Consider the following 22,316-nt stretch of genomic DNA (forward strand, 5'->3'; position numbering starts at 1 on the left):
CAACTCTCCCAGCCGCTGCGTAAAGCAGGTGAGACTGGTTGGAGAAGTGTTTTGAAAGGCTCCACCTGCAAGTGGGCTATTGCCCCTAGTACATGAAGGAATTACTTCTTTCTAACCCATATGATATGTTGACATTAAACTGGAAGATTTTTAATATATATATATATATATATATATATATATATATATATATATATATATATATATATATATATGCCATCCCATAAGGCTTTTTTAACAGCACTATTTTCTAGCTGCAACACCTACAAGAGCAGGCAGCCACACGGAAGCCAGGAGAGGAGTCGAGCTGCAGCGGCTGGAGGTGGCAGACCTCGCAGGCATCGGCCGTGTGCTCCCAGAGCACTTCCAGAGGCTTGTCCTGCTCACCTGGGTCTGACGGCCAGGGCTGGTGTGCCCCCGCTGCTGCACCCGCAGACACGGCCGGGAGTCAGTGAGCACCAGGATGGGGCTGGCCTCGGAGCTGGGGTCAGCTGGAAACGTAGGAGTTACCTGGAAACAGCTTTACATCCAGGTTAGAGAGAGCAATTGAGATAATGAAGATAACGCAAAGTGTTTATCTCCTGGAGTTAATTTTTTATCTGCTTTTAAAAGCATTTGGGAAGTTAAACAGTGTAAGGCTTCAGGAGCACGAGGAATTCCTCCTGCTCTCTGCCTCTCAAACAAGGAAATGGGTGGGTTATAGCAAAGCAAAACAACACAAATGAGATACGGAAATAGGTGATTTTATAACTTCTGCTAATGAATCAACACGGTAATCGGAGGGTGCTCTTGTGCTTCTTATGGACACCGACTTGGACAGGAAAGTACTTGTGTACAGACAGTCTGCTTCAGGTGGTTACTGATAAATGATTTTTCTCTTGGAAAAAATGTAGTGTCTTGCTTGGAGACAGCTGAGATCTGGCTACAGTGCGTGTTTAAAGTTTTAAACCTCGTCTCGTTGTGAATGCAGGCAGTGTTGGAGGGTTACCGTTCAGAAGCGCTGCAGCGGCGGTTGCAGGGGCAGGCTGCTATCAGGGTGTTTGCTCCAAACGCTGATGGCTCTTGCTGAGAGATCCTGAAAAATGATGCGCTCGGACACTGAAAGAAAACAGTCTGTAATTGTGTTAGCATCAGCCCATCCATTTTATGCACAGAAGTTCAGTGTAATGATTTATACGTTCCTATGTTTAAGCTGGTCGGTTTGGGACTTTTTTTTTTTCCTGATTCAAGTAGATCTCTTTAATGCGTTGCTCTAGCCTCAGTGCTTCTGTGCTGCAGCCTTTGTCCAAGCAAAGCCAAACAGCTTCTGCCTCGCTTGTGTTAAACACATCAGGAAAAAAAATCATGTGCTCTCGGTTTCCCATCCCACCCTCCCTCCTCTTTTTTTCTTTTTCTTTTGACTTCACGGTAAAATTACACACTGGAGCGTTAGGTAAATCGATCCATGTTCTGCATGCTTGCTGTATCCTGAATTCGCCACCAATCGGACAGGCACCGTAAGGATACTAAAATGGTGTTAAACTCCTCTGGCTGTAGGATTACATCTATTTACCTGTATCGGTCTGCTGCTGAACTGTTTCACCGTTTTTAGTCAGTCATTTCTGACACAAGCTTCAAACCAAACCAGGAAATGAAGCCAGAGTTCTCCCCACTGTATGAAGTTTCAGTTTAATTTTGTTCCCAGCAAGTGCTCACCTTCGTTCCCCGAAGGGCAGGTGGCACGGAGTGAGGGAGAGCTCTGCTCCGGGGCTGCTGCTGGCTGGGTCAGGAAGAGAGAATGACAAATGGGGGCTGGATTTTAAAATCCTGATAGAGCAACCTAGGGGTAACTGCGTTATTTGAGCGATGGGCACAACATCGAGCCAAACACTGCCTAAGGAAGAATAAGGAGCACCAGGGCAACTTCTCTGTTGACTTAGGAGGACTGAAAAAAGGCAGTGAGTTGGAAAATGTTCTGTAGGAGTACCATTGCTTGTTATTTTTACCTTAAAAGTAATTATTAGAAATGCGTTACAGTGCTGCACCGTGCCTAGAAGCGGGCGGCAAGATGGCAAGCTGCTCGCTCGTGTCGGCGTCGGATCGTCTCACCCGGGGACGAACGGAGAGCTCTGCCCGAGCACTCTGCCTCTGCAAGCCTCGTCCTTGGGAAGAGATCAATAAAAACGTCTTCTGGCCGTCCTCCTAGGAAGATAAAAGATAGCAGCCGTCGTCATTGTCAGTGCTTAAATCCCTTCCTGGGAAGGCTGCGAGGCAGTGTCCCGTTCAGGGCCAGAGAATTGCAGAGGTGCAGCTTTTATGGATCTTCTCAAGCTCTCAGGCTGCAGAACTTGAAACTCAGATTCAACATTTTGCTGCATTTGTGTTGCTCAGGGTTGCTCTGATAATTTCAACTCAATTTGGTTATAGACAATTAATCAGTTTTAAATATACTGGAAACATGAAGAAATCCATATAAATATTATAAGTTTCACATCCTAAAGTCTAGAAGGAGGGATAAGTGCAGGGAGAAAAAAAATCCACTTTTATTGAGAAGACCATCTGCTTTATATTTTAAGGTTGGGGAGCATAACTTTCCTTTTTCTGAAATACTGCCATTGACATTGTCATGAGTATAACTTTAGTCAAGTTACATTGGCTAAATGAATAATCTTTTTAACATGTGGAACTAATTTTCCTAGGGTATTTTCCCCTCTCACTCTCTTTTTTCCCCCCTCTTCTCCATTCCCTTGAAAAAGAAGAGGGAAAAATCTGCTGGTGTCTGATTTGCGTTTTTGGCAGATACTCAATTTTCCATAGTTTTCCCTCATTGTAAATGCCAGAAGTTTTCCAGGGAAACACGTTTACAAGAACTGTGCTAAACTCTGACTGTTTCCAAGCAATGCCCTACCTACCTAGCACCCCTGGCTCTCAATGCAGCTCCTGAAATGATCTGAAAGGCTTTTATCGGCCACAGGCTAATGGTGGTAGGTGAATTATAAACGCTGGCTCTGTGACGCTTTCCCCCCTCAGAATTAAGATCCATCTGCAAATGGACGCACGCTCGCATTTTGAGTACCGGGAGGGTCTGTGTTCGGTTTGCTTACGGGAAAGCTGTGTTAGATAGTCTGAGCGTTTTCTCACAACTGAATATCTTCCACCAATTCCTCCCCATTGCAACTAACCTTGTGTGAAGTTTACATGTAAAATCGCAAAATCATTTAATGAAGCTGCCAAAGGGTTCTCTTCAGATGGTGGTGTGGTTTAACAATGCTCCACCAAGGAAGACCTGTGAGTGTGGACTGATTTTTGCCTACTAGCAACATGCATTTTACTTGGAAAGGCTCTGCAGGTGCTGGCGTAGGAGCAAACGATATTCTTGCACTGAGCGAGATGGGAACAGGAATGGGATTTCCACGTGGTGTCCGAATGCAGTTGTCACACACCGAGCCCCAGATAACTGCTTAGGTGCAGCCTGCTCTATCTTGCCATAATTTTGCAATCATTTACCGTACAGATTACCATGAATAGTTGCAGGTTAAGGACACCGGGGGATCTCAGCTGTGCCCGGAGCACCCCTTGCACGGTGGGCTGCAGCAGCCTGCCTCGGTACCAGCTGCATGCAGGGCTCTGGTGCGTCTGCCTCGGGAGGGATTACCGGGAACTTTTTGGTCCCACAGAACCATTTTGCAGCTTGGTGAACTGGCAACGGCCCCTGCGAGAGCACGAAGGAAGATGTACGCTCAGGCCTCTGAATTCAAAGCCAGGTGTTTTATTTACTTTCCAGTTACGTGCTGGGCAGTGAATCAAACCGCAGAGTCCAGGCGAGTTACTCTCCGGTCCTGAGCAGCGTTACTGTGAAGATTTCTTATACCCACAGAGCACTATTGCGTTCTGCTCCTCTTCCATGCCATCTGTTTCCTCAAAGCAAGAAAACTGGTGGGCACCAGGCAGTGCCTCAAGGTTTCAAACCTCATGCTGTATTTGAAGCCAAACTCCAGGACAAGCAGGATGGGTAAGAGGAACAACAGATGGAGGTTGCCCCGTATGCTTCGCTGTTAAAGGAAGGGATAAAAACTTGCAGAACTCCCACTGATTTATATAAGAGGAAGCACTTCACCAGAGTTACTGATGATTTTTAAAAGTGCTTGTTCAGGTTGTGCTCTTTGCTAGTCAAAATGAAGACCCATACCTTAGTGCAGGTCGGTTTTGGCTGTTTTCCGTATGAACACAAGGCTGGTTTGGGATCAGGGTACTTAACAGCACTGAAGGCCTTGCAGGGATTCTCTGCCACCCATCAGACAGGTGGAGGTGTGAGGGGAGAGCATCAGGCCGACGCTGTGAGGAGCTGCTGGGAGAGGATGTACAGCAGGGAAGGTAGTCTGAGGGCAACAACAGGAAAAGGGAATTTTAAGTAGATGACAGTAGATGAACTGGGCCAGGACTGCAGAAATCACAGGTTGTATGAGTCCTTACATTCCCGTTTTTATTTTTTAATTTTATTATTTTTAATTGAACGTGCTGCTCTTCTCATGGTGCCTTGCCCTCAAGGAGAGGCTCCCTCCCACAAGAGCACTGACCCAGCTCAGCTCTGGTCGCATCTCTTTGTCTTGCTGTCTGAAGAGGATGCCTGGCGCTGCTTGACAAATAGTGTAACAAAAAAGCATCGATTAGTTAAATCCTTCCTGAAAACTCGTTCTTTTCTGAAACCCCCTGAAAGAGAAGGGCGTTGGCAGTACAATGTGAGGACAGTCCTTTGGGATGCTGAGCTGCATTGCACAGGGGGTGTAGCAGCGCTGCTGGGGGCATTGCGCTCATCGGAGTTTGCCTTTTGCTATGACTTCCTCCAATTTAGTTTCATATATAAATATATATATAAATTTCTTGGAGGAAAGCATGAAGCATATCCTTGATCTCATGGGAACCCACTATTTAATGTTTCTCAGTTCTAGAAAATGGTAACAAAACATAATGTGATACGGCTTCAGACGCTGCAAAAACAAACTCCAGAAGAAGCCACAGGTTTCCCTCATAACAGTCTAGCTCTGCGAGTTCCATCATAAAAAGGAGTTGTTATATATTTGGTTGCTCACTTTAAAACATTAACCTTTAAAATAAGAAACAGACCCTGGTTAGTTGCTACTTGAGATTAAGTACAGCAGCCCCGCTGAGTTAATACTGCTTATATTTGACACGTGTACATTTTGCTACTGCTGTTCTGTATCCTTTCTTAATACGGTCATTTTTTCATCCTGCATGATCCAAATACGAGGTACCAGCAGCCCATGTCCAAAATCTGCTCAAACTTTTTTTCTTTTAAATGCCTTGCAGTATAAATGTGAAAGCAGCCTCAATGTATTTACAGCTCAGTTGATGTTTTCCTGATCTTGTATTTGTTTTTCCCAATGCTCCGGGTTTGTAAAAATTCTGTTTTTGTTGGTGGGGAGATGGGTTCGTATCTCGCCTGGCAAATAGTGATGTGCGGCTCGTTGGTGGCTCTCATGAACAGCTGCTGCTTGTGTTTGGTTGGGGATCTTGGAGGCTTGGTTTTGGGGGTTGTTGCTTTTGTGTTGTTGTTTGTTTTGATGCAGTGGTTGTGCTTTTTTGTCAAGTTGGGGGCTTTTGAAGTGCTTTCTTGCTACAGTGCGTTGCTGCTGAGTTTGTTCTCACCTCAAGGCACTGAGGGAACACGTTGGTTAATATTTCGCTTTCTATGTTAAGCTCAGTTTAGTCACCTCCCGAATTTAAAACTACAGATTGTGAATGTCCAAAGCCTCGTTTCAGTACGCCGCCAAGCTGAACCCGAGCTGCCCCTTATCTCGGAGGCTCGGTAGGAAGCCTGACCCCTTTCTAGCAGCAGAGGCTGGCTGCGGCGCTGCGCACATTTGTCACTGTCAGACCGCACCTGTGGAAGGCATCATGACGGCGGCATCCCAAATCTTCCCCGTCCCAAGGGGTCCCCCATGGACCCCTACCCTTGGAGCCCCTGGTCACATCATAATTTATCTCGCTCATCGAGCGCTTGTCCTCAAAGCTGAAAGCGAGGCAGCTGGTGGCACCGAGAAGCACTTGGTTACATGAAAGTCATTAAAGCTGGTTGCTGCAGAGGAGTATTTTCTAGGAAGTTGCAAGTAATTTGAACCAGACAGGTAATTAACGATCTTAGGAAAGCAGGGGTCTCTAATGTGTTGAAATGTGTGTTTGTAAGACAAAACCCAGTCTTCTGAGGACTCCATCCCGGCTGTGTTCACCCTCAGCGGACTGATGTGGACGCATCTGCACCTCTTGGTGCTTCTTGTCTGGAGCCGTTGCCAGTGGGCAGAAATCCTGCAGCAGTCCCCGCAGATACCATGATTGATTAATTTTTGTTTTTATGTATTTATTTTCCCTTGGCTTCTGCTCGTGTCGCTGGGCATGAGTGCCACGCGCAGTGAAACAGCGGGCGGTGGGTGCAGCCAGCCCAGCGAGCGTGGGCTCCCACTGAGCATCGCAGATGCTTGAAGCGACTTGGAAAAGGAAAAATGCAAACTACGCTTTCCCTCATTTCCAGTACTGTAGCCTGGCCAAATCTAGAATTACATGTCAGTGCTGCAGCTTTCCTGCAGAACAAAGTATGGAAAATGCAGATGATTTCAAACTTATGTAGGTTCTGAAGACGTTTTCAGCTTTGTTTGCTTCTTAAGGTTGTGTTTGAAAACCGGTGCTTTGTGGTGGGAATGAGGTGAAGGTTGCTTGCCATTCCGGGTAATCTCTGGCAGCATAAAGGGAGAGTGGTAACAGTGCTGGATTTTAAACCATCCTGAAATTTAATTCAGAGTTTGGATCAGAAAACAAAAGCTGCTTTGTCTTTGTGTATGTATTTATTTATTTATTTTAAGTTTATGGAAATCTGCTTGATGAAACCAAGCCACTTGAGGGGCTGAAATGCAGTGTTTGCCCATGCCAGGTGTGTCATGGCACATGGGGACACAGCATAGCCATGAACCAACTGTTCCCAAATCTTTAAAAATGCTGCAGAGGAATCGGGAGTGGACTGACAAGCTTAATTAGTGCCACGGCCAGACCTTGGGTAGGGAGGAATTAAAAAAATGAAGGCATTTTTCCTGAGGGAAGGAGATGACAGTGGAGGAGAGGTGTGGGGAGGGAGCCCTGTCCACAGGATCTGCCCTCTGCCACCAGGAGCCGGTGTCTTTTACAGATGTGGGGTTTGAGGGAACTTGAAAACTGCAGGGAAAGCGAATGTTTTTCGCACAGGTGAGCGGTGTTCAGCAAGAACCTGAGTACTCCGGACAATGATACACTTAAAATAGGTGGTGATGACACCAAGGGGGACAACCTGGGAGGGATCCTTCAGGCAATTTGTGATCGTGCAGCAGGCTGGGATGGTACTGGCTGCGGGTGGGGTGTGACAGGGCTGGGTGATGGCTGTCGGGGCCTGCTCTGTGTCAGGTGGGGCCTGGTGGAGCAGCTCAGCCGGCGGCCATCTGCTCGGCAGGCCCCGCTGCACGGCCGGGCTGGGAAGAATGAAGTACAGACGCTAACAAGTGGCTTCTCTTCACGTTCAGCCTATTTTCGTCCTGAGCAGAGGGCTGTGGCCATGGTTAGCACCTGTGTGGCTCGTGCTCCTTGTCCACGTTGAGTTGTTGGTGTCTGGGGTTGGTCTGTGAGGACGCTGAGCCAGCAGGCTCCTGCCCACCCCTCTGCACGCACTGAGCTTTTCAGTGAGTAGAAGACACAACATTTTGAAGAATCGTAGAATATCCCGAGTTGGAAGGGATCCATAAGGATCATCGAATCCGACTCCGGGCACCACACAGGTCTACCTGAAATTTTAGACCATGTGACTAAGCGCACAGTCCAAACACTTCTTAAAGAACGTGTTTAGATTACAAATCAAGCTAAAATAGATTGAAAGCTTAGCACAAGTAAATTCCTGCTCATGTTGTGACTATGTAACTGTGCATGACGGTCTCTGTTGTCGTTTTGGACTTTGGGAAGCGCAGCTGTGCTCAAAAGGCGCGGAGGAAGGGGTCAGCTCCGTGCTGAGGCCAGGAGGGCCCATTCTGGTAGCTGACAGACTGCTTCCTTCTCGCTCCTTTTGATGTCTGCAGACTAAATGCTGCGTGGAGAGAAAAATTCAATTCATTTGAAACATTTTGCATCAAAATGACATGCTTTAATGTATTTTCTTCTGATGTTTAAATTATCTTTTCATCTCATGAAGGGGGAAGGAAAAAAAAAAAACATGTTTGTAGTTAAAGTACCCAAGCAGAACTTTAAACAAAGGTCTGGAAGAAGAGGAAGTCTCTATGTACAGGCAGCTTTTAAGAGCAGATTTTTTTTCCCCCCCCGTCCTCCTTGGCTCTCTGAGACTTGTAAACTGAGGAGATTTATTGCTGCCCTTCCAAATGCTGCTTTAGAATTAAGAGTTCAAATTTCTGAAATTCCTGGAGCCCTCAGGAGGGAGAGGGATAAGGGAAAGTGATGATGGGAAGCGCAGCAGAGCAAACGGAAGGGTTTTCCGGGCTGCCTCTGCCAGCTGTGGCTGCGGGTGTCCTTCCTAGGAGGAAATCAGCCAAACCTGCGTCAGGAAAACTCTAGGAGTTGCTAATCGATGATTACGCTGTGTTTGGAGGAAATTGATACTTCTTTAGTATCTGCAGTTATTGCTAATAATTTTGTGATCTGATTCTGTCTTGGTATCTTGCTGAAAACACAAGCCTTAGCAGTTTCACCAGTATCACATCAAGGGAAGGACACAAAGCAATGGGTGTTTTTTCTGTTTTGTAGTGTATAATCTTAAATATCCTCACTTTATTAGTAAAATAACATGTTTTGAAACCACAACCTGTTACGTTTTTTGCCTTCAAACATGAGAACAGATGCTTCATGCAGATCCAGGAGCAGGTACAGGTGAACTTGATTCCCCTTAGGTAGACCTGGCATTAGAGACTTCCAGGTGAAGTGGTCCATCTCTGACACAGATTTCCTCACGTGCACCTTTTGAAACTGCGTTAATGTGACTTTTGGGATAAAATGTCTCTAATGCATCCTTTCTGATTTTTTTTGCAGAGGATATTCAACTCCTTTGTGTACACAGAGAAAATATCGAATGGAGAAAGTGAAGTTCAACAGGTAAGTCAGACCCCCCTGCCACCTACTGCTGCCCTATGGCACAGACAAAAGCTCTGTTTTGCTGCACAAACACAGTCAGCTTAGCACTTACAGTTCTGTCTGAATTTATTGTGGTCACTTTTCTAACATGCAACACCAAGGAAAATAAGTGGAATAGAATCTAAATGGAAATGTATTGTATGAGCTGACTGTGTATTTGACAATTTTCTTTTGTCTTGGAAAGCCTTTCCATCTGCTTTCTGTGGGTCCTTCCCTTCGGAAGCAAAAAACAAATGCAGAGGTGGGGTCCTTGTGTAGTATCTCACGTTAATTGACTGGTTTTCACGTTGGAACTGTCTCTTTTAAGTTTTCATTTGAGGTGAAAACTCTAATATTGTTTGTAAATGTGGAAATGGTATCAATTGCTGTGTGTAAATATGGGACAGCTGCAGCCTCCTGTAACAGTTGTTTTAGGATTTTTTGTTGTTTTATGTGTTTTCTTTCCCCATATGAGATCACATTTGAAGATGTGGGGAAAATAAACTTTCAATTTAACAGTGAGGTGATGTATCTTTTAACATGTAGGCTGTTTGCATTTTAATGCATGTATACGTTTGGAAAATTAGTGGTGGATAAATTTCAAGACAGATCAAAGAGATCCAATTTTCATCTTTAAGAAATGAAGGTACCGGTTCTGTACTCTCCCACTTGCACCTTCATTCCGAACATGATGAATTTTGGTAGCAGTGGCAGGCACTGCTTGGGGGCTGGAACAAAGAACCGTCTTTTCCTTCCAGTTGAAGCACAGACTCATTTGTACAACCTTCAGCGAGTAACCTGACCTTCTTAGACCCCTATCAAACCAGTTTTAATGTTCAGCGAAAACAAAAGTGCCTCAGAGTGGAGCTTTCCCTGGGGAAAGGGGAACTGCTCTCTAGCTGTGCAGGTAGTCAGATGTGCATGTGAGCTCTGTTGGATGTTTCCTAGAGCATATCGTATGTGCACGCGTGCATTAAAAAGAGTCATGTAATAGCAGCAAATTTATGTTTACTGTAAAATAATAAAATTGCCAGATACTTCTTTTTTTCTCCAAGGAAAAAGTCAAAGCAGAGTTGGATCAAATGAGATTTTGAATCGATGTGCGATGTATTTAAGCTGTGGGTGATTTTGAAATAGAGAGTGGGGCTCAGCTCCTCTGCTCTTTCCAAACAAACACAGTGGCTTTTGATAGGATTATGATCAATGTGGGAACTTAATCTGCAGAAAATGGGGGAGTGCAGGAAAAGTTCCAGAAATGCTGGGTTTTGTTAGACAAAAACCGAGTCTTTGGTGTAGGAATCCTATACCAGCACTAAACTGTAGTGTGTAGTAATGCTGACAGACAACTGTGATAATATACGGCCGTGTGAGTAATGATAAGGGGTTTAAATTAGGCTGTTAGAATGACATCATGCAGATTTTAGGATTAATTTCTTGTCTGTTAGCTAAAAACTGGTAAGGTTTGCTTAAAAAAAAAAGTTGTTTGCGCTTAACCTTTGGTACTGCTTGTCTCTGTTTCAGATTTTTGTATGGTGAGATACAGATGTATGTGAGAAACGATGGAAGAAACTAGAGCAAAGAATTAATTCTAGTAAATTACCCCAATGCTGGCGTTAACAATTGCTTGACCCTGTGGATAATAGTGTCTCAACCCCTCAGATGGAAGTTAAGCATTATGGGGGTTTCTCCTAGCTGCAGTCAGCTAAGGAACACTGATCCAAGTTTTTCTGGAGGTGTGGTCTTGTTGTGGGACCCTGCCCTACACGTGCAGTTTGGCTGCAGAAGTGGAACTAAACAAAAAAATGACAAAAGCTGTTTTCGCCTAAAGCTGAGGGGAGGGTGCACAGAGATTTTGGATGCCCGAATTGGGATCCTGTGCAAGAAACCCGCTGCTGGCAGGGCACTGCACCCTCACTTCTGCTGCCAGCTGCTTTCCCTAGGGGCCGAGGTCGGACGCACGGACAGGAGAGAGGCGCTGGGGCACGCGCAGGTGCGCTCGCTGCAGAAGAGGAGCTGTGGCGTGGCCTCACAAGTGTCAGCCTGAAACCAGCCCGACATCTCCACCGAAGGCTTCGCTGGCTTTGACTCAGCGATCGGGTTTTCACAAGTGTTTCTGGGTGGTCTGCACACCACAAAAGGGCCATGTGGGCTAGATTATACGTATCAGATGGCTCTTGAAAGCCAAAAGTGTTTTCGGGAAACCAAGAAACCGAATTAAAACTACTTTGAAGTTTTGACTATAGATTCTGCCCTTAGAAAAAGGCACTGCTTGTCTCTCGGTCCCAGATGGACGTATTCACTCCAAGTAGATACAAATAACTGTCTAAGCGCTGTAGGTAGTGTGATGAATTCTGAGCTGTCAGAGGAGAAAAACGAGGCCCCGGTGAAGCGTAATTACTGCGGTTAAAAGCTCACCAGTGAAGTGGATAGCAGAATAATTGAGCACTTCTGTTCCATTAATAACTAGGTCTTCCAGCCCTAATGAATCACAAGCGATGTAACCGAGTTTTATGAGTAAGAGTAGAGCATCGAATGGGATCATCTTGAGCAAATGCAAACAAATGTAAGCAGATTTCAATCCCCTGTCACTTTTTTCCTGCTTTTGTCATTCATTAACATTTTCTTAGCAACTGATACCCGAAGGCAATTAATTACGGTTATGTCAGCTGGGATTTTTGTCTGGCAGGCCACTGGATTGTTGTGTGGGTTGTTTTTTTATATTCCAAACTGTAAATAATGACTTCCAGTTCGTTGGGAAAGTGGAAAAACTACAGCTGTTGGCCTTCAGGCTGAACAATTTAATACACTTGGCTTTCTTTGTGCCACACAGGGAGAGGTTTACCTTTTGACGTTAATCTGCTTACACTTTTAAGGTCGAGAGTTGTAGGATTGCTATCCAAAGTATCCTTTTTCACTTTGAACAGGTAATCAAAAATTGGATGACAGTTGCCAAAAAAAACTTGAGTACCTTTCCTGACAGTTATTTCCGTATCAGAGAACTCGTACACTAAGAAAATTGTAGTGGTGTGAACTCATGATGTAAAAAGGTGGAAAATGGTTATTTTCAGTCTAGGTTAGCCCTTTTTAGGGAAGGCAGCATGTGTTCAGCATCGTGCCAAACGTCTGGGTTCTGCAGTACAGAGAGCGGGACACTGGAAACCAGAGAGGAAGGTGGACGGCGGAGCAGCCCCAAGCAGGTGTGTGTTGAGCGGCCCCGTGCAGAAAGTCTTGTTGCTTGAGCTCTAGCCAGAGAACTGAGAGCGCAGCAGCCACGATACCAGCACAAATCCCAGGGGCTGTTCCAGGGAGCTGCTTTACCAGATGGGTCCCCTCTTCCCCGCTGTCTGAACCTTTCTGTCTTGCAAATTATTCCGGTCTCAAACTGGGTTACTCGGTTCCCTTTTGATTGTATTTGTGAGCTAGGCTAAAATACCTCTAGGTTTAAAACCAGCCTAGGAAATGATGCATGCTAAAACAGATTTATTTAATTTTAATCTTCCTCCTAAAGGTGGCCGTGTCTCTCTGTCCTGATGGCACAACCAAAGTCAGACAGCAGCACGCCCATCCGGAGCCCTTAGCCCTGCCCTGCCTCCTGCAGCGGTGGGACCACGGTCGGGCCACGCAGCTCCGCAGGGACGTCCCTGCAGAGAGAAGTGTGTGGTCACGTCTTGTGGTTCCACAGAGCCTGCCCGTGCGCCCCTGGTGACTGCTTTAATCGAGACGGCCAGTTGTAAGGACACGCGTGTCCCTTGAAAATCACCCTGCTGGAATATTCCTGGGCATAGTCACTGAAGTTTGGGGTCTGGGAAGGATGGGGACAGAGGGAAGGATTTTAATTTGCAATAAGTAAATGCACTAGCAGTGAGATATGTCTTCTGCCACTGGGTTTTGCCTGATTTAATAGCTCCTACTCCCTATGTAACTTCTATGTGTGGAGCTAGAAAAGTCATTTCCTTTCCTGCTAGCTCATCCAGAGCATAATTATCAGCTATAAAAATACCCATAATTACCTAGAGAATCAATTTTGTGTAAAGCTGCTAGGAGCTGCTCAGGAATTCAAGGAAATTGGTTAGGAGGCTCAGGAACAGAATTTTAAGGCAAAACACTTATATTTGCACGTATACATGTTTGTTTCTAATAGCACCAGGTTACCTAAAGGATTTTTTGATGAATAGCGTATCTTAAATAAGTAAACCTCTGAAAAACCTCTGAAAGCTGAAATCATCAGTGGCTTGTGGTTGAATTGATGGGGTTATGTCTGTCTCAAAAATGCCTTCTGGAGAAAAACAAAGCGTTCTTGTTAGAACGGCAGAATGTATGTGTAATTCAGAAATGATGCTCGTTTTTCAGAGTTAAAAAAGCTCAGTCAAGTGGTTGAAAAAAATCAGACACCAAGTGAAACACGTTACCTAATGTAAAGCAAAACTTCTGTTTTGTTGTTTACTGTGTTACAAGGCACACCTAACTGTATTTCGTGTTAATCTGCTGGAGAACTTTGTATCCAAGTTCGTGGATCCCCTGTTCACGGAGTTCCGTCTGCGTTGGTCCAATGCTCCTGATGGACAGTGTTATTTCAGATATTGATCTTGCTGTCGTGGGCGAGTTCTGGGAGGCGCATGTTTTTCACGCTTGAGCTGCAATCGTTAGAAATTGGGCACAAGTGGGATACGGCTGGTGGGGCACTCTCAATGGTAGGACACCTTTCTGAGTTGCTCTTAGGTACGTAGCGCCGCGTGAGCGAAGTGCACGCGGTCCTGTGGTTGTGAAGGGGTCTCAGGGATGTCCGAGGTGGTAACTCACACGGTGCTCTCTGGTGACTGTTATGGAAGGAGCTCCTACAGAGAAGGTCAGCTTTCCTTCTGAAAATACAGCAAGGGATGGACGTGGAGCTGTCCAGACCCAGTCAGACACAGAATTTGGGAGAACTCCCTAAAGATTAAGTAGCCATTTTGCAAACTATCTTAGCTTTTTGTCCCATGGAAAGCATTAGACAAATACAAATCCCAGATGATGATATTCTGGGTTTCTTTCACTGGATTGTTATGCTGTTTGTAGATAATGTTTGGTGTTTTATTTTTCTACCAGCAGTTGAAATGCTGTACTTCTGGACTTGGCTTCTGGGAGTTTCATCATCGCTGCTGCTCTCCCATTTGTTTCAGTGCTCCTGGGCTGTTCTCATCTTCTGGATTTATGGAGGACTTCCACACAACCGGTGCAAAACTGTTTTTTGGAACTATTTTGAGAAAAGAAGGAACGGATTTTGTAAACAATTAATTGTTGGTGAGACTGCTGGGGACTCCTCCTGTGGTCCTTCCTCTGTAGGGTGGGAGAAACATTGCAGCACTGCCTGTTAATGACCTGAGTGGCAATTAAAGGACAGCCTCTGCAGCCTCCCGATGTTTTAGCACGACTTGTCTCGTGTCACTCAGGGCATGGCCCTTGTTGGCAGACGTGGCTCAAATTTCCAAGGGAAACGAGCACGGTGAAAAATCAAGATTTTACTGTTAAGCATGACATCTCCCTGGCTGGGAGCCACGATATGGTCACAAGATGTTGAATTTTACATCCGTTAATCATGAGGCTTGTGATTAAAGGCAGTCTGTACGGCGTTTAACATTTTTCCAGAATAATTTAGGGAATTGTGGTCCTTTCTCTAGCTTTTGCTGTGGACCACATTTGAAATCCCTTTCCTTTAGTATATCTTGGGAAACCTTGCTAAAATTACTGGAGGATGGAGTGCCTCAAATGAGTGCCGTTCCCTTTGAAGAAATGTGTATTGGAAAGTAGTTTCCTGCCTCCTGATGCAATGATCTAGAATATATTTTCATTATCATCCAGAGAAGGAAGAATGATTTGAAGTTAATGCAAAGGTGTACGAATAACCTGGCGGTGGTTCTGCGTCCTTTCTGGAGACAACAAGACCCTCTTCGGAGTCTGTACAGAAGCAGCGGCTTCTTCAGGAGCCCAGCAGGCTGGGAATAAGTATGGGAAAAACCTCTTAGAACAGGGCTCTGTGGATCCATAGTACCGTGATGTGATGCAGCAGGGGGGTGCGTGATGGCCGTCTTTTGTTCCAGATTCTGCTGGTTCATAAATGGGGTTTAAAAACAAAACCACTGCCTGAACTCGTTAGTGTGTAAGCAGCGCTTCCCGAGGAGCCCGGCGGCACTAAATCCCCCCTGTAAGGCCGTTAGGGCATCCATGCCTGTCAGCCTCATTGATACATATTTTATATACAGTCTCAATAACATGAAAAATACCTTGGCTTTTGAGATGCAGCCAGAACTAAAACCTAACCTCGGAGCTCTGCTTTCCCTCAGTGCCCCCTGAAAAAGGAAGACTTCAGAGCAGCGGGGCTTTGAGGGGAGCGAGGCTTTAACAAAGCTCCAGGGAGCGATGCAAATGAGCAAAATGTCTCTGGGAAAATTAGGGAAGCTCCCTGATGTTGTGATGAAAGGTTGTCAGTGGAGATGGTGACAATTGAAGTGCATTACCCATGGGTGCTGCTGTAATAGGAACAGGTGTTACCGTCCAACCTGTCTGCAAACTGAAAGGCGCTGGCTGCACGCCAGCTGCCAAAAAGGGGGGAAAAAATAGAGCTAATGGCTGCATTGTTTGGCGCGAGCACTCGTTTCTTGGTAGCCAGTTTCTTAAAATTAGGGAGAAAATGTAAAAATCTGGCTTGGAAAAAAAAAACACAAAGAAAAACATGCAATGAATGCTGAGCAAGGTGGGTTTTTTTCTTTGTTTTTAAAATTGAAGTGAAGAGCACTTTGAGAATTCACCTGGGGATAATAGCATTTTATGTCAATCTCAAGGTATCCGAGTTTATTTTAGCCTGCATTAAAACGGGTGGATTTGAGCCCTTCTGCAGGAGCAGGAAATGTCTGTCCCAGCCGGTCCGCGCCCATGGGTAGCTCTGGCATGTGAGCCTCCATCCCCTTTTATGTGCTTGGTTAAGGACACAGTTTTCCATTTTTGCCTTCTAAAATATTTAAAATAACCCTGTTAGGATGTTTTCGTGTTTCAGAGCTCTGTCCCTCTGTCATTTGTCCTTTCTTTCCTTCTGCACCTTTGAGTTTTGGCCACAGACGTGGCACAGCTTCAGCGCGCACATCCTTCAGTGCGCAGCTCTGGGCAGCTTGAAAGAGGCAGGGTGTGGGCTGGAAAATTAGCGAGTGATCTCTGGATGAAAGTGTTTTTTTTCTTTTTTTTTTTTTATTTTCTTATATTTTTTTTTTAATTTAGAAAAATAACAAGCTGATTTAAGGCTGCAGCTTTTCTTCTGACAGGCGCTAACAGCCAAGTGCATCCCTTGATGAAGCTGAATAATGTTCCCGAGCTAATGATGTGTGTGTGCATGCATGGGCACGCAGCGCCGAGATGAGGAGCTGGGAAATGTGTGTTAGCTTTTGCTGCTGGTTTAATCACCCAGAACTGGAATGACTGTGCACTGTCCTGGATGTTAGGATGTTTTGTGCTCCAGTGAAGCCCAGCTATGGAAGAAAAATCAAGTTAGCTTTGTTAGGCTTCATGCAGATTACACATCTCGATTTGATGACTTTGAACCATTTTAAAACAAATTTTTCAGCTGATTGGTGTGTTGTCCTCAGAGTCTTAACGTGATTTGTGCATGGTGATGAATTTTCAATGAAAAAATCGCTTTTGGATCATCTCGCTGTTAATGGCGTGTTTTGAGCCTGCTGGTTTTCATCTGTTCTGGTTGTTGGGAGCGTATCCTCATATTATCAGGGGGTGGTGTTTTTTGGGGTGCTTAGATGGGCCAAACTCTGCCCTTCCTGCATGCCTGTGCCAGGGGCAGGCTGGTTGGTTGGGCAGCATGGGGGGACTTTGGTTCCCTTGCTGATGAAACACATGTGACTGAAGCGTTGGAGCCCGTTTAATAAAGGTAACGTAATGACTTTGTGCCACTTAGTGGTCCTTAGGTGGGAGATGCAGTTTAGGCACGAAGCATTTGCTTTTTATCAGCTTCTGAGGTGCGGGCTCTTTTGACAACAGATGGCTCAGATCCTCAGACTCTGCCCGGCAGGGTGAATTCAAAGGGTGTGGGGAGCTTTCATCGCGCAACCTGCAAGGCGAAAGCTCGTCAATAGCTGAATCTTGCCCTGTGCAGCAGGCGTTTATCAGCGAGAGGCAGCGATTGCAGGCGGGCCTCCTTGTGCTCTGATGTTCCACGTTAGTTTTGCTACCGCTAACGAAGGACACGCGGTTCCTTTTTCAGCAACCTTAAGCTCTTTCCCCATTTAGAGCTTTCAAATAGGGAACCAAGAAAGAAGTGTATAGATCCAAGTATCTGGACTACGTAGTGCTTAAGCCCAAGTATTTCATTTGCCCAAACTGAGAGGGGGAGCTTGGTCACCAAGAAATGTAAATGCTACAGTGTATGAAATCTGCCTTGTGGATTTTGCGGCACTGCTGAAGACGGCGCTTCCCAAGGTCGTGTTAAGACATACGGTTGGACAAAGAGAAAGTTTGCCTGAAAATAGAGAAGAGAAGGAACCACCCAGCAGCTTATTATCTGACAACTGGGAGCGATTTAACAGCGTTGGATGCCTCGTGTGGAAGAGGCCATTGGTAGTCCTCTGGTGCCTTGGCAATAAATCATTGCAGGAAGGTAATTAGGTGTAATGCTGCAGGTCATCCGGGCAAGGTTCTGCCAAACCCGTGCTCCTCAGAGACCTGCTGCTGAACTGCTGCGTGTGATGGGAACAGTGGAGGCCAAGTCATGGACCTTACCACTGTGGGCCTCGTTATTCGCATAACAAAGTAAATTGTGGTGAAGTGTCCTGTTAGTAACAGGTAGGGGAGATGTTTGTCAGCCAGGGGGTCTGGCACAACCCGCCGCGGGTCTGGGCGCACAAATGCCGTGGCACCGCTCGATCAGCCCAGCGGAGTTGGGGTGTGCAGGAGGAGCCCAGCAGGACACATGGGAGTTGTGAACTCACGGACGAACCCCAGCCCTGAAAGTTTGCAGAAATGCAGAATGAAATATTTCCGAGTATTCAGCCCCGCAGCTGCTCAGAGAGTATTCTCTTTCATTTCGGGTGCACGTGGGGGGTGACTGTGTAGGTGTGAGAAGCATGCCGAATGTGCCAGCCCGAGTTTTCTGTATGCCCAGTCTATTTTATTTATTCCTAACCTTGAATGAAGGATGGAGCAAAACCCCTAATAAACATTCCTCGTACGGCCCGATGCTCCCTGGTGGCTGCGTTTGCTGTCACGTCCGCTCAAATAACAGCCACAAATTTTCCCTTCCAATTTTCCTCTGCAAGTCATTAGGCAAGCTGGCCGTGAAGTGCCTCGCATGATGCACGAGCAAGCGCCTGCCCGCAGCAGGGCAGCTGCAGGGGTCCTGCCCCGTGCCCCTGCAGCACCCCTCGCCTCTCAGCCTCGGTTCGGAGTCGCTGGGCACGGGGAGAGCAGGGCTGTGACCGTAGCTCCGGTGGCACAGCCGCCAGCCCCACGCTGCATGTTTGCACAAGTACCATTGCTAGATGGAAAATGTATTTATTATTTAGACATTTTAAAGTAAATGTTTAAAAGACAAATCTAAGAAAGAGGCTAATGTACGCAAATCAGCTGTTTCTAAAGTTAGAATTAGTTTGTAATAGTCACTCGTCGCTGAAGGTCTGAGAATTGTTGGGGCAGGACTTCAGGCTGATTGGTTTTACTTTCCGAAAGGAGAGAAATGTGATTGCCTGCTGTTACGGGTGGTAGTGCAACCTCCAAACCTTGTCCTGGTTTGTGAGAGGCTGCCTCCGTCACAGGGAACCCTGTCGACAAAAAGCTTGTGGAATAATTCTGTCTGTGAGACGTTGCCTTCTTTTTCCTATTGTATTGTAATAGTAATTACAGATTTTTCATTTTATTGTTATTTGAAGTTAAACTGTAGTTAAGTAGCTGTAGCCTATGGCAAGCCACGGTGAGCTGCTGGATCTGTAGGAGCCTCACTTGGGAGATGCTCGGCTCGGTCCCTGGGGCACCCCAGGAAGGCAGCAGGAGAGACAAAGACAGAAGCAAGAAGTGGGAGGGTTCGTTTTGCCCAAACCACGGTGAAGAGAAGTACGTGAAAGGAATTGTGAAATATTTCTGCACCGATCAACCTGCCTGAGGAGACTGCTGATCAAGAGAAAATTTGCGTGGCAGTATTTGGAGTTGTCTGGGTCCTGAGCTTGCTCTCCTAAATACGTTCAGTGCTCTGACGGATGTGCTGTTGTCTGCTCCTGAAGCTGTACGATATTTATCTACGTTTTCACAGGGGGTAACACTAGGGGTATTATTTGTGGTATTACTTAGGAGTCCATTTGTGGATGTTAGACCACACGTCAAGCTATTTTGGTCTCCATCGTATCCTCGTCAGACCTTGCAAGAGCACCATGTTGGAGCTTCCGTGCTGAGCGCAGTAGTGCAGGTAGAGCCCTATCAGGGTCCCAGTTCGGTGAAAGGAAAGTTAGATATAATGGAAACTTCACGCCTCATGCACGCAGAACTCAGTGTTCAAGTACTAGATGGTAAAATTACTTTATCTTATTATATATACTGCCTTCTTTGGCCAATGTTATTAATTACTTGACTTCACAGTACCTTGAGCCACCAAAACAGGGAGTACAGCGAGCAAGGCAGACAACTGTTAGCTTTAACATATGTGGTTTTTACTTTCTGTTCAGTTTTCTTAGTAAGGAACATGGTATTGCAAAGAAACTGACTGAATTTTCATCTTTCTTTTTATTATTTTTTTTCAGTTGGCAAAAAAAATCCGTGAGAAGTTTAACCGTTACTTGGATGTCGTGAATCGAAACAAGCAAGTAGTAGAAGCGTCGTATACCGCTCATCTCACGTCGCCCTTGACTGCAATCCAGGACTGCTGCACTATTCCACCATCTATGATGGAGTAAGTACCGATTTCTGAAATTACTTAGGTTGCCATTTAATATGTGAAGAAAAAAGATGAAAATCTGTCTTTTGCAAAATAGCACATATTTTCTGTTACTCTTGTTAACTGGGAGAAAACAGGGAAAGCAGTACTCCAGAGGTGCTCCGTATCCTGTCTCCTCCTCTGCTCTTGTGTTTCTAGTATACACATGTTTAATGAGGAGCTCTAAACAAGGACTGGGCTCTGCTATGATAGATTGTAAAATAAAACACACACACACAAAAGTTTATTTCATGCAATTAAGGGTTGAACAAACTTTTCTACGAAATGAGCCTGTCTGTATCCAAGATACCTGTTTTGCTCTGAGACACTACTTAGGCTGAATAACTCTTCTGAAGCTGGTCATGGGACTTTCTTTTTTTTTCCCCTTTGAAGTGCAGTAACCAAAATCACGAGCTGGTCAGTACATCACATGCTAGAAGTGTTGCGGTACAGCTTAATCCAGTTGACTTGCTGCTGCTCGATACACAGATTTACGGAAACTGAGAACATTGCTTGAAAACTGAGTTTGTTCATTTTCAGTTTGTTTTTTAAAGAGCTTTGAATAGCCCAAATCCAGGCAGTTGGTTGTCTTTAATCAACTTGTATTATGCTGCGTGTTTACAGAAACATCTTTGCGTTTCCTAGTTGCAGGAAGGTGTGATGGAGTGCCTGATTTTTCCAGTAACAGTGTAATTGTTTCTTTTAAACAATCAACATTTTAAACACTTCACTTCCATATGTGCTAGAAAAGAACAAGAGTAACTTTCTCACCATTTATTATACACAGTAAACGTTGAATACAGAGTATATTTTCATTGTTTATATCTCATTTCTGATTTAAAAACATTGAAGGGAGGAAGGTAATTTGGGTAATAAATGTTAAAACTATTTTCTGTAATCTAACTTTTTAAGACAGCTCTTAATGACAGCATTAACCTTTATTTATGTAAGGTTTTAAAATATTCACTGCGTTCAAACGTGCGTCATGAATCCGTGTATGAAGAGAGAGGCTGCTTTTTTGGGTTTTATTTGTTTTGCTTGGCATGAAAGGAAGAAACCTGGATAGGGTTAAGCCTCAGGTGGCTCTGAAGAAAGCAGTACCTTGCTGTTTGGTTGTGGCTATGGGGTGAATCTCATGGTCTCAGCGCAGTTCCTGCTGTGGACAGAGGGGCTGCATAAAATGCTGGTGTACTTGGTGCTAAATGGCCAGACTTTGGGCAGTGTTAGTAGGAAGGTCAAGAATTATTTGAGGATGAAAACTTTTCAGGTGCCTGGTATCTCCATGCAGGAGCCATAACACCTTCCAGTGAGGGGTGAAGAGGAGGAATGAGGAAACTTATAACCTCCCCTGTCACGATGGCGTAATTTTTAATAAAAAATGAGAGCTCTGCTCTTAGTCTGGAAGCTGCCATGAATTTCTTTTCACTTTGTCCTCCAAAATGACTCAGGTTGGAAGGCCTTCAGAAATGTCCTTCCCGATGGTGGACCTGCGTAAGGAGCCTTCACAGAAAGCGGCTTAAAAAATGAACTGGAGGTGACAGCTGGCAAAGCAGAGACGTGAATTTTCTATTTGCAGAGCTCCTCGTCTGGGCTTTATAATGTGATTTCCATTATTTAGTTACTTGGCTTGATCAGAGTAAATCTGTTTAAGTGGTTACCAGATCAGTCTGTCAGCCTGCAGGATCTTCCGGGCTGTGCTTCAGCAAGAGCCAGGCAGGTAGTTCTGATGGAAGAACTGCAGCGTAGCAGACCACTGGAAGTATATCCACTGCCATCTTTAGGAAGTTGTCTGCAAGTCGTACAGAGAGAGAATGTAAAACCACGTTTATCTGGTGAAACTGAGCTTCCAAGTTGTTAGCATCACGCTTTGTGAACTGGCCGATTGCCAGCCCGTCAGTTGTTGTCTCCCTCCCTTCTGCCTCCCCTGGCTGTTGCTCTTCCTTTCGTTTTTCTTTGTTTTGTGGTTAGCCTGTTCTGGTTAAAATTGTCTGGAACAAAAGGTGATGTTGATATTCAGGTGGCATTATTAGGTCTGGTGTTTGACCCAAGGATGCTAAGGGGAAGGTGGAAACGTTCCCGGGGGCAAGAGGTGGTGGTTCCTGATAAGCCCGGAGGTCGCCTGACACCGTTCCCCTGCCCTGACTCTCCAGACAAGAGATTAATTTATGATACAATGAGAGAAGCTTCTTTTTAAGCAGAAGCTTTCCATCAAAATAAATAGATTATTTCCTGGCCAGAGTCAGCATTGTCC

At 45.3% G+C, this 22,316-nt stretch overlaps 1 protein-coding gene across 1 annotated transcript in view; it reads left to right on the forward strand.

Moving 5' to 3' along the window:
• Nucleotides 1–22,316, forward strand: part of CACHD1 (cache domain containing 1) — a 103,403-nt gene that overhangs the window by 26,998 nt on the left and 54,089 nt on the right. The window contains exons 2-3 of the mRNA XM_035564416.2: nt 9,049–9,111; nt 19,893–20,041. Of these exons, the coding sequence (XP_035420309.1) occupies nt 9,049–9,111; nt 19,893–20,041 (212 nt within the window). The remainder of the gene's footprint in view (nt 1–9,048; nt 9,112–19,892; nt 20,042–22,316) is intronic.

The sequence above is a fragment of the Cygnus atratus genome, chromosome 8, assembly GCF_013377495.2.
Source record: "Cygnus atratus isolate AKBS03 ecotype Queensland, Australia chromosome 8, CAtr_DNAZoo_HiC_assembly, whole genome shotgun sequence".
In the NCBI taxonomy this organism is placed as follows: domain Eukaryota; kingdom Metazoa; phylum Chordata; class Aves; order Anseriformes; family Anatidae; genus Cygnus; species Cygnus atratus.